Source organism: Chiloscyllium plagiosum, unplaced genomic scaffold (assembly GCF_037043375.1).
Source record: "Chiloscyllium plagiosum isolate Xiang-an unplaced genomic scaffold, Cpla_swu_hap1 HiC_scaffold_10, whole genome shotgun sequence".
Lineage (NCBI taxonomy): Eukaryota > Metazoa > Chordata > Chondrichthyes > Orectolobiformes > Hemiscylliidae > Chiloscyllium > Chiloscyllium plagiosum.
Genome location: NW_028270148.1, coordinates 61322580 through 61340152, shown reverse-complemented (window position 1 = coordinate 61340152; position 17573 = coordinate 61322580). Strand labels below are relative to the sequence as shown.

Sequence of the window (17573 nt, the reverse complement as noted above, 5' to 3'; positions counted from 1 at the left end):
AGGCTTGAAGTGGAGCTACTGGGGGAGTGGACCACAAATCAGAGAAGATTGGGGGTTGGTATGGAGTGGTGATACCTGGCTACAACAATATTGATGAAACAAGGCACATAAATTATATGCAGGGAGGATCGCTGTAGTGGAAAGAAAAGTTGCAGGGTGGGTGGGATCATGGAGCTAAAGAAATTCCAGCAAAAGGTTTTACAGAAGGCAGGAAAAACATTTCTACTCCCAATGGCCCATAAACTGTGCTGGAAAAGCACTTACTGAATCCTGTATTTCCAGCCTCCCTTCGACTATGCAGTTTCCCATGTTTTAGAAAACCAAACCCACTACAGTTAAACTTAATTGTCTATAAGAATCTGAGGAACAGTGCCACATTTAAGTATTATAATCACCAACTTGCACATCGAGACTGAGCTACTCGGACATCCCCTATTTCAATTTAATTTATCTTGCTTACAGTAGGTTGGGTGTACTTATTTTTAACATTTTAACCTTCATTCTTTCTGGTCCTTTACCACCACATGTGAAGGCAAAACCTGTCCTTACTTTCAGTGTGATTTTAAATTCTACCATAAATAACATCCAATGACTGACAGAGTTATTTTGCTGAATTCTTTCAGCATTAAGAAAAACTCTTAGATCTGTGTAAAGTCTGCTTACAAACAGATAAAAAAAACTCAAAGTATTTCAAAAATTGTTGAAGTGCATTAAAATTACCACCAGGTAGGTCATTGTCCCAAATCTCCTTTGACTGTTTCAATAGTTCATAATGAACTAAATACAAGTTTACATTAAATAATAATTCATTTTGAAATAGCTTGAGGTGTAAATAGGAATCCTTTCCCAATAGATTCAGCAAAATGAACTTGGAGAAAAAAAACAGGTAAATGGAAGGTTACCTGTATGTTGCCAGAATTTTATATGCTTTACCCCAACAGTAACAAGCTTGTCCACATGATGCGGATTGTACTTCACTACAAAGATCTTGTCTTTATGTCCTCTAGGAAAAAAATAAAATGCAATCACATTACTAAAATAGACATTTAAAAAATAAAATGAACAGTAATAAGTTATTATTCACCTAAACTACTCAAGAAATATTGTGAATTATTTCATGAATTTCAGAGAATTGTGTACAGCACGTTGGCTGTGATCCCCAGAACAGTGCAGGAAAGGAGTCCTCGAGCAGCATGTGGGGAAGCAGCCCTGGAATATCACGCAATCAGCGATTCACGGGTGGAGACTCTTGCTGGGAAGGCAGTCTTGGGACTTACCTTGGAGCAGCTGAGTGCTGGTATGGGGCTTGGAGCAGAGCAAGGATGGCTGTTGGACTGGGGTATGGCGCCAGCGGTCAGAACAGTGCAGAGGCCCCTGTGCTGAGCTGCTACACTATAATGTTTATTTAAAATTTCCTACCTTACTGTAATGTCAACCCTTTAATGTTGTGCTTTTTTTTAAACTTATTTTTCAACTCTAAGTAATGCAGCTACTTTTTACCCTCTGTGTATATATAAATTGTATCCATGTACTTTTACCTAAGATGTCACTATAAGAAGGCAAACATTGTAAAAGCTTTTCACTGTATTCCTACAATGGGGTACACGGGACAAGTATATTGTATTGTAAGAAGCATATCAAGTGCTAACCTTGATGTTGCTTGTCTTTCTCCCTTTTTCCAGTCCCACACTACAATAGTGTGGTTGTCATCCAAACCAACCGACACCAAATTTTTTCCATCAGCTGCAAAATAAATGGAAATGTCCATAAAATGTATTGCTTACTTTTCAGAAATGCAAAGTAACTTAAAATTCAGATTGCATGTGTTATTGCTTCATAGAATACTAAATACTAGTGCAATAACTATATAATACACTAAATAGCATGCTACCCAATATTCGACCTTCGTTAAAGGTATTGGAGGTATTTAGATATATAATGATACAAATCACCATTCTCCAATTATGGCTAAATTATAAACGATAAGATTGAAAAATAAATGAGAGCTGAAAACCAGCTTTCTAACTGAAGTTCCGGAATTATAATATTCAAGGCAATTATTTTATTTGGCATTTCACAATTTACATTTATATATATATATATATATATATTGCATACAGCCATTGCATTTTTTTTTAACTTTGGAAGGTAGGATGGAGTATATTATTATATTACATTTCTTGTCAAACTTCTAAGAAAAACTTGCAATAGAAAGTGCTGGAGAAACTTAGCAGATCTAGCAGCACCTGTGGAGAGAGAAACAGGGTTAATGTTTGAATTTGACTCTTCTGTTTTTATTTCAGATTTCCAGTATCCAAAATATTTTGCTTTTACTAGGAGAGAAACTGGATTAAGACAGCAGAAACTGTGGATTAGGACCAGGCAATTGCTGTCTATATTGCAATAATGCAAAGTTCACAAGATATAGGAGAAGAATTAAACCATTTGGCCCATCATGTCTGCTCTGCCATTCGGTCATGGCTGATATGCTCCTCACCCTCATTTCCTGCCTTCTCTCCCATATCCCTTCAACGCATTACCAATTAAAAATCTGTTGACTTCCTCCTTAAATTTATTCACTGCTCCAGCATCCACCGCACTTTGGGGTAGTCAATTCCAGAGATTTACAACCCCTTGGAAGATGTAGTTTCTCCTCAACTTTGTTTTAAATTTGCTACCCCTTATCCTAAGACCTCTCATCCTAGAATGCCCCATAAGAGGAAGCATCTGCTCCACGTCTATTTTATTCACATGTTTTATCATCTTGAACACTTCAATTTGATCTCCCCTCATTCTTCTAAACTCCAGAGTATAGGCCTAAGCTGTTCATAAAGCTGCATAAACTGAGCCGTCCAAAAGAATCCACAATACCTCGATTTGCTTCCAAAAGGTTTACACAATACATGTCATTTTTCATTCATTTGGTCCCAAAAATCAGATAATTGGAAGCAGCTGTAGATTTATATGAACAGCTGCATCCACTAAAGACAGGCGCATGAAATGCAATCTACCTCTATTCCTGCTTTTTTGAAAATGGCAAGTGTCATGTTTGGGGAGGGGGCAAAATGTTCAATTTTTGGCCTCCTCCAACATTTTCGCAAGGATGGCAAGGCTCCATGGTTTCAAAAATCTAGATATGTCAATGAGCAGATTACTGAGTTCCATATCTGGGCCAACATGACACCAATTGATAAAGTTCACTTGAGAATGTAACTTGTAAAAACGTTTTGTGATTTACATATGAAAGAACTGAAACCAACATGGTCATTCTAACAGACGAGAGACTTAACAAACAATCCAAGTCTTTTTCAATATATAATTTCAGTTACATCACACTGTAAACTTTTGCTATAAATTCTGTGTCTTACAATCTTATACTCCAAACCACCTGATGAAGGAGCAGCTCCGAAAGCTAGTGCTTCCAATTAAACCTGTTGGACTATAACCTGGTGTTGTGTGATTTTTGACTTTGTACACCCCAGTCCAACACCAGCATTGCCAAACCAATGGACTTGAATCATTAATTCTGTTTCTCCTTTCACAGATGGCACCAGACCTGCTGAACTATCCAGCATTTTCTGTTTTTGTTTCTGAGCAGATTATTGCTCTTTAAGTGCTGCTTGATAGCCATATGGACAACACTTCCCAATACTTTGCTGATCAAGAATAGATTTATAGGGCAGTAGTTGGCTGGGTGGGAATTGTCCTGACTTTCCTGGACATGACCCACCTGGCCAATCTTCCGCCATGTCAGGTAAATGCGAATGTTACAGCTGTATAAGAACAGTTTGGCTAAGGGTGTGGCTAGTTCTGGAGTACAAGTCTTCAGTATTATTTCCTTCAATCTTGTCTTGATATCATAGGAGTAAAGTGAATTGACTGAAGACTGACATCTGCGATGCTGGGGACCTCAGGAGATGGATCAACCATTTTGACTGAAGATAGTTGCTAAAGTTTCAGTGTTGCATTTTACACTGATACACTGGGCTTCCCATCATTGAGGATGGGTCTATTTGTATAGATTCCTATAGTTGTTTAAGCTCGCCATTACTGATTGGATGCGGCAGGACTGATTCATTGGTTATAGGTTCCCTTAGCTCTCTCTATCACAATTTGTATCACCTGTTGGCACGCAAGCAATTCAGTACTGTAGCTTCAGCAGATTAATATGCCATATTTAGGTATGTCTGATGCTGCTCCTGGCTGCCCCCACTGTATTCTTCATTGAGGCGATCTCCTGGTTTGATGTTAATGGTAGATTGGGGGATATATCAAATCATGAGATTACAGATTGTGATGGAATAAATCTGCTGCTATTGCTGATGGCCCATAGTGCGTTATGAATGCCCAATTTTGAATTGCTAGGTCTGCTTGAAATCTATCCATTTAGTACAATGGTAGTGCCACACAACATGATGGAAGTTGTCCTCAGTGTGAAGATGGGACTTTTTCTTCATGAAAACCATGTGGTGGTCAGTCTTATCAATACTGTCATGGACAGATGAATCCGCTGACAGGTAGATTGCTGAGGATGAGGACTAGTATGTTTTTCCTCTTGCTGACTCACCCGCTACATGCCACAGAACCCAACTAGCAGTTATGTCTTTTAGGTCTTAGTTAGCTTAGTCAGTAGAAGTTTCTTTTGTATCTGTTTTTGTCATCTTCAGTCCTTCTTTCGATTGGTGTAAAACATTGAGTAATAAAGAGGTGGGGTTTGGGAATAGGTGGTATACAACAGGAAATCCGCTTGTCCAAGTTTGACCGAATATCATGACGTTTCACGAGATCCACAATCAATATTAATGACTGCCAGGCAACTCTCTCCCAAATGCACACAGTGTTGCGACTTCTACTGGGACTATCCTGCCAACAGGAGAGATCCTACTGAGGGTAGTGACGTCTGGGACATTGTCAATAAGAAATGATTCAGTGTGTGTGACTACATTAGACTATCGCTTAATTAATCTGTGGGTCAGTTCTCCCAATTTTGACACAAGCTCCTCAATATTAAGAGGAATTTTCAGTCAACAAGGCCTGATGTACAATTGCCATTTCTGATGCTTAGGTGGATGCTGGGTAGTCTGTCCATTTTGACTTTGAAACAACTGGTTTGCTAAATAATTTCTAAGGGCAGTTAAGAGTTAATTACATCGCTGTGGGCCTGGAGTCGCATATAGAACCAACTAGGGGCGTATGACAGATTTCCTTCCCAAATGTGCATTAGTGAACCAGATTGTTTTCACAATGACAAATGGTGGGTTCATGGCCACCATTTTTAGCTTTTAACTCCATATTTATTAATTAATTGAATTTAAATTCCACCAACTTTGATGGTGAGATTTGAAACCATGTCTCCACTAATCCAATGGCATTCACTATGCCAGTAATGCTCCCTAATGAAGCTTATGGGATAAAAGGGGCAAGAGAAACATGTACCCAAATTTGAAGGTGTAAGGACAGGTTAATAAGACAGTTAAAAAAAAGGGGCCCTGAGTTTTAAGAGAGAGGTATCCACTATAAAAGTAAAGGTATAAAGGCTTTGGAAAGGATACAGAAGGGACTCACCATAGTGGTTATAGACTGTAGAAGCTGGGGTTGTTCTCCTTACAGTCCAAAGGGATTTGGTAGAACAACTTAATATCATGAAAGGCTGAGATAGAATAAGTAAAGAGAAATTGCTTCCAGTGTTTGAAGGGCAGTAACTAGAATGCTCAGACTTGAGATGATTGGTGAAAGATAAATGAGAAGAAATGTTTCTATGTATAGATGGCTATGATTTGAAAATGATAGGCTCATGGATACACAATCAACAGTAGCCTGCACAAGGGACTGGATACAAACAGAGTAAATTTCATAGGAACTGGCAAATTATCAGGGTAGTGGGACTAATTGGATTACTCTTTAAAGAGCAGACACTGATCGATAGACTAAATGGCCTCCTTTGGTGCTTCACTGTTCAATGAGTTAAAGAATTCAATTTCTATAACACCTCTCAAACGTTAAGACATCCTTTACATCCAATGGATTACTTTTTTTTAGTGCAATCACTGTTATAATGGAGCAAAGCAGTCCAATGCTTTTTGGCATAGTGTGGGGTATAGCTTGGAACTATGCAGGTTTGAAAAATGTAAGAAAATAAATTTCATTTTAGAGAATTCCAATGTTACAGGGAACAGCTATACTGTAATTTATGGCCCTGCTTATTTCCCATGTTGTACAATTAGTTACTTAATCCATGCACAGGTGAAACATTACAAGTTCCAACTGAGAAAAGCGCACTGTGGGGAAGTTTATACTTTCCTTTGATGAGGAAGATGGGCACACAAATATACTTTTCTGCAGTGAATATATCTAGCAAGCATTCAGTTAGTTCCTCTAAAATTGGAAGACCTGTTGTAATATTGAAAATCATTTTCTAAGAATTATTAGACTTTGGAACAGATGCTGAAGAAGTAACTTACATGAAAAGTCAAGGGCACATACTCCTCTCTGGTGCTGTCCTTTCAGTAATGACAAACATTTAAGAGTTTGAGTATCCCAAACGTGAATTGATGGATCCCGTCCAACCTAACAAAAAATATTGTTACTGTTAACATATAAACATCGATCTACTATAGATTGAACTGAAACAAAAAAAGTATTTCAGTAAACATATCAGAAATGATTAATTGGCAAAGATTACAGCCAAGTCATTTATCTATCCTCCCTTGCTTTTCTTGTACAATGCAATGTAATACAAATTTCCTTCATCTTCTGAGTTACAGTCTATTCTGCTCTCCAGCACGTGGAAAATTTCAGAATTTAAATTCTATAGTACCATCCTGTGAAAAAGGTCATTTCAATTCTAACGGGCTATACCTCATTGGCACAGTATCTGTCTATTCATATATTTAATATATAATGTCCTTTGTCCAAATAGGTAATAGTTTAATGATGAAATAAAATTCAGATTCTATAATTTGTAAATACCTGCCCTGTAGCCACATAGTCCTTTACTGGATGAATGGCCAGACAAAGAATATCATCATCATGTCCAAGGTAGAATCTCTGTGAATGCTGTTGTCGATTATAAACAATACCAACAGCAGCAACATGGTAGACCACTTCAGCAGTTTGAGTATAGAAGAGGTTATTTCGACAATCATATCCTCTGTACCTTAAGAAAACAAAATACAAAACAAGTGTATACAACATAATGGCACAATAATGGAGTGCATTTTAAAAATATATAATTAAGCTAACTCTCCATCTCATTAAGTATTTGAACTGCTTAGGATACAACTTGTCTTGAATGCACTGAAGGAAGCCATTTGGCCCATCATAGTTGTGCTAGCTCTTTGAAAGAGATCCAGTTAAATCCAATGTGCTGCTCTTTGCACATAATCTTACATTTTCCATCAAACATTTATCCAATTTCCATTGTTTCCACCGTCATATCCAATAATCAGTTCCAGTTTATGTTGGTTATTGTATAAAAATATTTCTTCTCATTCTCTGATTCTTTTGTCAATTACCGTGAATTGTCCCTGATATCCTCTGGTGTGAATTCACTCAGTTTCAACTGTCAACCCTGAGTTGATCAGTCTTCGTGTGTTAGACTGCCATGATGTTTACGCTTTGGGAGGATTCTATTCTGCTCTGCTATGAGACTGCTGCCTTAAATAGTTCTGTCTCCACTCTTGCTGTGCTGCATCTGTATATTGTCCTTACATAAGTGTAACTATTACTGACTCTCAGGAATTCCAACATACTTTTTTATTTGCACATTATACATTATATTGAAATCTGTTTTACGGCTCTCTAATACAGGTTAAGCCATTCCTTTTTGAGTTTTAATAATGTGACTACTGATATCAATGTTACACTATCTAATATATCATCATGCCATTAACATATTATACTACATCACGTCAGAGGAAACAGTTTCTTTCTGTTTGCTCTATCAAAAAAACTACTACCTCTCCTTCAAGAGTCGAAAGCGAATCATAAACAATGAGCATTATGTGCAGATTACCAATGATCTATTTCATAAATTAAACATGACCCACAAAAAAGGACAATGATACCTTACCTGGAGACATACTAATATTTTAACATTAACTGTACAAGGTTTTCTAACAACAGAGGTAATTTTACGAACTTAAACTCTCTACACACGTTACTTTAATTATTGGAAAAGGCATTGAGGAAATTCAGATGCAAATTACCTCCAAGTTTCTATCCAAGCTGGAGAATTGGGAAATATGGGATAGAATTTATTTACTTTACACGAAGTCTGAGGATGGCATCTTTAATGAAGACAGTGCCCTACTGTCAATCTGAAAAAAGCTCACTGGATCAAGCATCAATCAGGTACTCAACTGCTAAGCAGCTAACTTCTTGGTCTAACAAGTACCTTGCCAGTGGAAGTCTCAATCCAACAGAAGCAACCAGCAATATTAGTCTGGCAGCACTGGGAGTTGAAGAGTCAGACAGGCTTAGGCTGCCCCCACCCCCTTCAACTTGGCATCCTGTTGGGAAACCATCCACTTTTCCTGCCTACTAAGAAGGCAGCTAATTAGACCAATAATGAGTTGAACCACTAAATTTGTTATTGACTGACCACTTATAGACCTTAATTGTAATAGACCAAACGTTTGTCCATGCATATTCCCAATCAGAACTTGATTTCTGAGTTGACAGAAAGAGGACCGGTATTTTTCTGGTGCTAACCTGCCTCATTATTTGCCCATTTTGCCACCTGCCCTGCCACTTCTAAGGAGGGAAAAATGCCACTTATTGACTATATTATTCAGTGCGTTTGTGATGGGCAACATATCACATCACACACTCTATTGACCCCAGACTTAAGAAAAAGAACTATATTAAATAGGTATCTATTATTTGACTATTCAAAGAATAAATTAATACAAAAGGAAGTTATGAAGTAACCAGTTCTATTGCTCCATGTTAACTCAGCAGTGTATGAAGGGATTTTTGCATGCATCAACCAACCCGATCTTCCAGTTGTTATCCATTTTAATTCCCCCCTCCCACTCCCTGGTGACATGTCCATCCTTGGCCTCCTCCATAGTCAAAGTGAGGCCAAACGGAAACTGGAGGAACAATACCTTATATTTCGCCTGGGAATCTTACACCCAAAGGCCTCAACATCGATTTCACCAGTTTCAAAATCCCTCCTCCACTAGACTTATCCCATGTCTAGCTCACCGCTCCTCCTCCTCTCCCTGACCTGGCCTAACCTGTCCATCTTCTTATGCACCAATCCGCTCCACCCTTCTCACTGACCAATCACAATAATGCCCAAGCTGCATCCACCTACCCTTCCACCAGCCCCAATCCCCTCCCTCTATATACTTCTGGCATCCCTCTCCCTCCCAGTCCTGATGAAGGGTTTCAGCCTGAAACGTTGACTTTCCTGCTCCTCGGTGCTGTCTGACCTGCTGTGCTTTTCCAGCTTCACATTTATGACAAAGGGATTTTTCTCCGGTACTGATATTGAAATGGCAGGATCTCAGACTAACAAGCAGAATGTGAAAAACTGGAATACGAATGGCTCTGTAAGTTTTCAGTGCCTTTGCAAAATAACTCGTGAACTTTTGGTATTTATGGAGTAAAGAGGAGGTATACTTCAATTTCTGATGTGTTTTAGTGAATTAAATTAGCTTTATTGTCACATGCACTCGAATGAGTGCAGTGAAAAGTTTGCAATGTTGCTTAGTCCTCTTGCCAAATATGCACCAAAATGGGATGACCATTTTGTATGCCAGAAACCTTATATAATGAAATTTTAAGGCTGCTTGGCAGAAGACAATTAATTAGTAAACACCAAACAGCTACAGAAAACATTGCAACGGAGGCAGATTTTTATACAAGTTGTTTTACAAAATGGAAGTTATGTCATAATACAGTTTCAGCACCATAATTTTGTTACACTTTATAATATTTACATATACTGAAGAGATTTTGATTTAAGAAAAATGGAGAAAACATCAACTGCAACACAACAAAAAGCAAATAATAAGGTGAACAGTGGCAAACAGTTAGGCTGAACTATATTATTGAAATATCTATTGTAAAAACTATGGGCTGAATCTTTTGGGGATGTGTGAGTGGTGTTTAGATTTTTGGATTTCTCACTAAAGGTCCAGTGGATTTCCTCATTATATTTTACCAAAGCTTAACACCAACTATCTACTCAGCCCCAACATGTTCAACACAGCCAATTCCAGCCCCATCTTATCGTGCAATTTTTCCATGCAATGTGCACCTGGACAAACTCTGGCAATCCAGTGCTGCCCTCATTGACAATGTCATGGCACTGCAGCCATGCAGTCCACAGCACATAGCTGGCATGACAACATTCTCTCATGCATGCAAGGCCATTCTCTCAAACTAGTGTTTAACCTTTAGATGACACAGTTTATTGATCCACAGATACAATCTGTCAAAACACCCTTTTTAAGTCACTGCTACTCTATCCCCAATGCCCAGTGGACATCCACAGCTTGTCATTGTCCAGCAGGAAGACATCACATATATCCAACCTATTGGAAAATTCTAAAGATGAGCTTTTATTTACTGGCATCAAAAGAGATCACAAGCAAAATCAATTTAGGATAAAGTTCACTCCCACTCTGCAAACCAAATGCTGGCATGATGACCAACAGCTATTTTACAGTCTGTGATGGTCTACTACACCCAGGTCCCATCTACTAGAACTAGGTGTCAAGCAGCTCCTGTTTTGCTTTTATCAACCAATGGAGCAAAGCTCTGTCACACACAAGGAGAACTTTCTCCTTCCCAAAGTCTCCTTCCTCCTCTCAGAACACTATTCCCACTCCTCCAATTCCTCAGCTTCTAGCATTGCTTCATTACTTACTTTAACTGTGCACAGCACAGCATAGCAGGATGATGTGGCACACTCCGTCTACAGTACATTGGAGGGCTCTGCCTCCAAACCGATCCGAGCAATGGAAGCTCTTTGCCAGCTTTGTTCCATCACAGTCCACATTTAGACAATGGCAAGTGATGACAGGAAATGCAATTCACAATGGATGCTGTCAGCATTAAGCTCTGCCTAGTCACCGATAGCCCCTCAAGAACCTCCATGTTCCCTCTTACATACTATCCCAACAGCCCATTTCCACTCATCCCTCTTCAATGAGGACCAACCACATTGAACTTAGTATACAATTATCCTGAACACCTCCTGAAGCCCAGCACTATACTTTAATTATGTCCACCCATCTCCTCTGTGCTCCCTCTATGGAAGACATGATGTTGGTCATTGTCACTATCACTCCATCCTCTGTCCCTGTAGCTTACTATGCTCTCCAATGCTGTTCCACATACCCCCATACACCTGCCTGCCCATCCATCACTCTCTTTGAAAGGCCTCTGCTTCCTTGTATCCCCAGGCTACCCTACCCATTTTCCCCAGTACACACCCAGGCTACCTTTACCTTGTCCTAAATGATCGACAGACTTAACCCAATACTGTATTTGTCCCAGACCTCTGTTGTACTTTGACAAGCAGTCCCTAGACATGACTGTCCAGATCCCTGATCGCTGAGTTTGCAGCTCCCCAACTGCAAGGCATGGATACTGAAAGAAGGTAGGTGGCAAGTCAGTGAGAACCAAGAGAACAAACGAGCCGTCCTGAAATTCAGCTTGTCTAATCCATGAGCCAGGTGCCTGCATCGTGCGTAAAGTGATCCTGCTGCTGCCTCTCTATGCTAATTGTCAGCTGCACACTGAAATGCAAGTCTGCACTTCCTGAATGACCTGCAAGTGTATTAGAGTGTTCCATGATAGTTGTGACAGTTTGGCAAATGCTCATGTCCATTGATGAGAAATGCGTGTGGCTGGTGCCTGTGAATCTTGTTCTGAGATGCTGGTTCACCCGAAACGACATGGCGGTCCTTTGGATCAAGCTGCGAGCTGAAGTCACCAGGTGCCCATTATGATTTTGAATGTCAAGTTTTCTCTATGTCTAGTTGGTTCAGTGCAATTGATGATAGAGAGCTGAATATTAATGAGGTAAGTTGGGCTGTTAACCAGGCACTTAACAAGTAATAATCCCTGTTAATTGGCAATTCACCACTGCTGAGCAAAAAACACGCCATGCTGGTTGTCAAAAGCATTAAAGATAGAACAGGAATGGTAATGTTGAGATTGGCCTTGCCAGACTTCATTGTGATTCTGCCACAAATATCGCCATAGCCCATTACATTCAGACTCCTATACGATGCAGCCCAATATCTCTTTATTTTTCTTTAGTTTTGGATCACAGACCAAAATGGAAAAAGGATATTGTTTTGAACTAAGAAAATTTTGGAAGGAGATTTTGCAGTTTTAAGACAAAATACTGGAACTCATTGTGTGCTGTTTTTTTCATTATTGCTTTGTTCAAGCAGTGAGAGGGGTTTGTTGAACTCATTGGCACCTGTGGGTGTGTGCTCAGGACAGTCTTGCTCAGACAGCCTGTTGATTGTTATTTTTGAATCAGAACTAGTTGAGTGGTTTAGGAATGCTCAACATGACAACAATTTTCTGATTGGTTCCTGGGTAGATGGACAGCCTGAGTGTGCATAACACAATACTCTAAAAAGATAGCATTTCTGTCTCCTTTCAGAGAAGTAACAAATAATCGGAAAACAGGTAGCTATTTTCACTCAACATTTACTGATAAGCTGTTGCCTCTAACCAGTGACTGACTGAAAATTAGTGTGTGAAAGTCCTTGTATCCACTGAAAAGATTTTGAAAGAAGCAAATTTGAGAGCAGATGAGCTCACAAGAAGCAAAAGAACACCTTAGTATATCCTGTGGAGTGATGTTACTGAATGGTGTCTCCCTAATATTGTTTTCGCTACACAAGTTTTTTTTTTGTTTGTCTGTGTCTGTCTGCATGAGTATATGGGAGTTTGGTGCATATTGGATTAAGGAGGGGTAAATTTAAAGGTTGATCATCCGTGTTTTGTTTTCCTGTGATTAGAACTTATTTACTTGTAATAAATAGTAGTTTATTGTTGAGGACAGAAACCTGGTTAGTATTCTATTAACCTCAGTTCTTAGACAACAAAATTGTGGACTTGGAGTAATTTGACTAACACTTCAACTTTTGTTAAAACCCTGGGAGTACTAAAGTTCAAGTACCAGCGCACTTTCCCAAATGAGATGTGACCGTATACATATTAATTTTGTCATGTCTCCCTTGGGTTGTGCACTGGAAATCAAGGATCGCTATTTCCAGGATTGTCACAAAAGTTACAACTTTCTTTTGTGGAAATAAGCAAAATTCCCTAATTTACCAGTCTTTTATACTCAGATTGACAGACAAAATGGACCAGGTTTCTACACTTAACAAGAATTGCTATTTATTACAAGTAAACAGACTTTATCTACAGGTAAATAATTATTGAGTACTGGAGTCATACAGCATGGAAACAGACCCTTCAATCCAACTGGTCCACACCGACCATGTTCTCAAACTAAACTAGTCCCATACGCCTGCATTTTCACCTATACATCGCCAATTCTTTCCTATTCATGTACTTATCGAAACATCTTTTAAAATATTGCAACTGTACTTGCATCCACCAGCTCCTTTAGCAGTTCATTCCACACACAAACCACTTTGAGTAAAAAGGTCCTTCATGTCCTTTTTAAAATGTTCTCCTCTCACCTTAAAAATATGCCCCCTAGTTTTGAATTCCGCCACCGTAGGGAAACAAACCTTGCTATTCACCTCATGTTTGTATAAACCTTGATAAGGTTACTCCTCAACCTCCTAGGTTCCAGTGAAAAAGGTCACAGCCTATTCAGCCTCTTCTTATAATTCAGAGGCGGCAATGGCCTGGTGGTATTATCACTTGACTGTTAATCCAGAGACCCAGATAATGTTCTGGGGACCTGGGTTAAATTGCACCGCGGCAGATGATGGAATTTGAATTTGATTAATATCTGGAATTAAAAATCTAATAATGACAATGAATCCATTGTCAATTGTTGGAAAAACCGACCTGGTTCACAGACGTCCTTTAGGGAAGGAAACTACTATCCTTACCTAGTCAGGCCTACATGTGACATCACACACCATCAATTTGGTTGACTCTTACTGTCCTCTGGGCAAATAGGGATGGGCAATAAATGCTGGCCTAGCCAGTGATACTCTCGTCCTGTGAATGAATTTTAAAAACTCTCCATTCCTGGAATGTCCTGGTAAATCTCTTCTGAACCCTCTCAAACTTAATCGTATTCATCCTATAACAGGGCAACCAGAACTACACACGGTACTCTCAAAGAGGCCTCACCAAAGCGCATTACAACCTCAACATGATGCCACAATTCTGAAACTCAAAATGTGAGTAACATAGGCAAGTGTGCTAAACACCTTCTTAATCAACCTGTGTACCTATGATGCAAATTTCAAAAACTTATGTACCCAAACCTCTAGCTGTCTCTCTTCTACAACACTACCCAGGGCTCATTAATTGGTCCTGCCAATGTTTGTTTTACCAAAATGGAATACCTTACATTTATCCAAATTAACCTCCATCTGCTACTCCGCAGCCCACTGACCCAACTGATCAAGATCTCTTTGTAATCTTAGAAAACCTTCTTCACTATCCGCTATACCACCAACTTTGGTGTCATCTGCAAACTTACTATCCATGCCTCCTATATTCTCATCCAAATCTTTTATATACCGTAGACACTCGTGTAAAAGTGGATCTCGTAAAAGTTGATCCCCTATTTTTGGCCAAAAACTCTGGAATTTTCCATGTCTCTCATGTAAAAGTTGACCCTAGTTCTTCACAGATAACAGATTAACATTTGTGAGTCAAGGTATTACCCTATACTCAAGTGTTACGACGAGGAAATTAATTTTTTGTGCTATTATGTGTTTTGATGCACAATTCACACCAAAGTTTAAGACTCATCAGGTCAGAGTAGGGTGACAACCTCCCTTTGTGTGCAGCTCAGCTGAGCTCAGTTCCCCTGTAGCACTCATGGAATACTGGAATTTGCTGTGTTTCTTTCTTTATTCGTTTAGAAATAAATTGGGCTTCTGCTTATAATACAGTACTTTGGACTGTTGCATGAATTTGAGCCCTTCAAAAGTAGTATCCATGTAATAGCTGACCCCATAACCTTAAAAAACTCTAAAAAATTTGACTTTTATATCAGTATGTATGGTAAATGACAAAAGTGGACAAAAATACTGATCCCTCGAATCCCTTTATAAAATTCCACCTCTCACACACAAAACATGATTGTTACGTATAGGAGGAAAGCTGGAAAGGCAATTTAGTGCTTTCTGTTCAGAGGATTTGCTGAAATGGTTCTTGTGCTGACCTGAACACTGCTTCTCAAACTTCTTCCCCACATGACTTCACTGATTTGCAAAAGGCATAGTGTGCTAGTCATACTTAAAGTTCTCTTATTAATTGAAAGTCACAGCTTACAGCAACTGCTGAAGGAAAGAAAAACTGGTTTTCTTCACGCTTTAAGTGACTTTTACTGCAGAGAACAGAGAGAGCTCCTGAGATGTTAGAGGTTTGATGCCTTTTCACTATCTTGTTCATAGTTTCAAGCTGTTCAGCTACCTGAGAACAAATCACACAGTTGTTGGCAGGCAGAAGGCCTTTGACATTGATAATTGGTCACTAGTCTACAGATAATTCAGATACTTGTTGCAAACGAGTCTCCATTCGTAGATACCCTTGGCTCTAAATCATTCACAAACTACGCTTCAAATTCTGAATGAATCACCAGCTGTGTAAATGGTGCTTACATTGAGTTTCAGGTTATCTACTTTTAAAACTGCAATAATCCATCAACAATCTTTGGTTTTTAAAAAAAGCTGTTTTCCTATTTCAGTTCACAAACAAAAATACAGAAAAATTAAAAGACACTGTCTTTACAATATGAAGTTGATAGGGCAGAAAATATAATTCCAGAATTCCACTCTATAGAGTATTCCAATCCCACTGCTGCAACTAGTACTGGAGATTAGAAAATAATCCCACATATGTCTATCCATGGAATGCCTAATGATGACTATAAAGAAAAGGATCTTTTTGGAGCATATAGGTAGCGATTGAAGGTTATCTCTAAGGGAAAAAAAAGAGCTTTTGAAACCCAAAGGATTAGCAGGAAATAGATCGGACAATTCCAGTGGAGATTAAGATCACTGTGGGTGGTGGAAGGTACTCTATCTATGATAATATCTATAATTCATGAGTGACTACAGTGGTGTTATGTGATAATTATCTCTATTATGGGGAGAAATCCTAATCTGAATAAGATTTAGGGCCCAGATAAGGTATTTGCAGTTTGACTGCACAGGCTCACAATCATCTCCTTAAGGGCAACTAAGATTGGGCAATAAATGCTTGTCTTGTCACTCAAACTCAGATCGCATGAACAAATTTTAACAATGCACTGGTTGGCTGTATTTTGTTGGTTGTCTGTGGCATGTCAAACAGTCACACCATTTCAAAACTTGTTATGCATCAAAAAATAAAGTTGAACAAAAATGTTTATAAAAGTACCCATGGACAAACTGTAACTTCAAGCTTCCTTCAGGAGCTTTGTCTCTTTTTAGAGAAGCTGCTGCTTGCTTTTTCTCTTTGCTTTGCTGTTTGAGCTGAGGTAGATCTTCTTTATAGACCTAAAAGTTAAAACAACATGTTACATTTCCACCCTACATAACAAACTTTTCAAAATAAATTTATATGAAGTATTAAGCACTTTAGGAGGCTAAAATTTCAAGTGATAGCAATCGATATTCATGCTGAGATCGTGCTATTATCTGTTTTATGAGGGCTCACCATTTTTAAAACTTCATAAGCTTGCTGTAACTGATTTTGTAGGCTGTGAAACATGAAAGGTACTTGGAAATCTTCCTGTCCAAGCCCTGAAATATCACAGCCACCTTACAGTCCTGTTTGTAGGCCATTTATATAAAACTCCCAATGAGACCTGTTGCCAATGATGTCGGCCTATTAAAGATCAAAGTGTATACATTAGTCTTGGCTCAGCAGTAGTATTCTCAACTCTGAGTCAGAAAGATGTGGATTAGGTACCACTCCAGAGACTTGAGCAACAGTCAACCTGTCATCAGGAGGAAGGTTGAAAATTTTGTATATTTTAATGCGGTTAGCAGATTCTGATTTAACTTGTCTTGAAAATTGTCTTGGGAAATCCAAAGGAAATTATGGCCAGACAGAGTAGTTGTCAATCCTCTACTGGCCTGTGAAAGATCAAAGATGTAAAAACTAGCAATGATGTAACATATCTCTGCCCCTTTCTGCAATGGTGGATTTGTAGCATAGATTAGGAAACCCAACCTTTGTAACTCAATACACATTTACTCTTAATGGAGGATTTTGTTAACGTTGTCTCTCAGCAGATAGACTTTTTAAAAAATTAACAAAATCCAAGATGTTACAGCTTCCTTGCTGTGGGAAGGCATTATCAGGGATGAAATAATTTCTTATGGTGTACATAAGAATAGACTTAGGAAAGAGAAATTGGCCTGGTTAGCACAATGGGGTCTGTCTCA

At 38.8% G+C, this 17573-nt stretch overlaps 1 protein-coding gene across 2 annotated transcripts in view; it reads right to left on the bottom strand.

Annotated features, from left to right (window-relative positions):
* The window catches only part of eml6 (EMAP like 6), a 524201-nt gene that overhangs the window by 275318 nt on the left and 231310 nt on the right, over positions 1–17573 (bottom strand). For both annotated transcript variants that reach the window (XM_087991388.1, XM_043695965.2), the window contains exons 13-17: positions 16561–16679; positions 6970–7156; positions 6462–6567; positions 1650–1743; positions 903–1003 (exon numbers count right to left, since the gene is read on the bottom strand). In XM_087991388.1, the coding sequence (XP_087847514.1) occupies positions 903–1003; positions 1650–1743; positions 6462–6567; positions 6970–7156; positions 16561–16679 (607 nt within the window). The remainder of the gene's footprint in view (positions 1–902; positions 1004–1649; positions 1744–6461; positions 6568–6969; positions 7157–16560; positions 16680–17573) is intronic.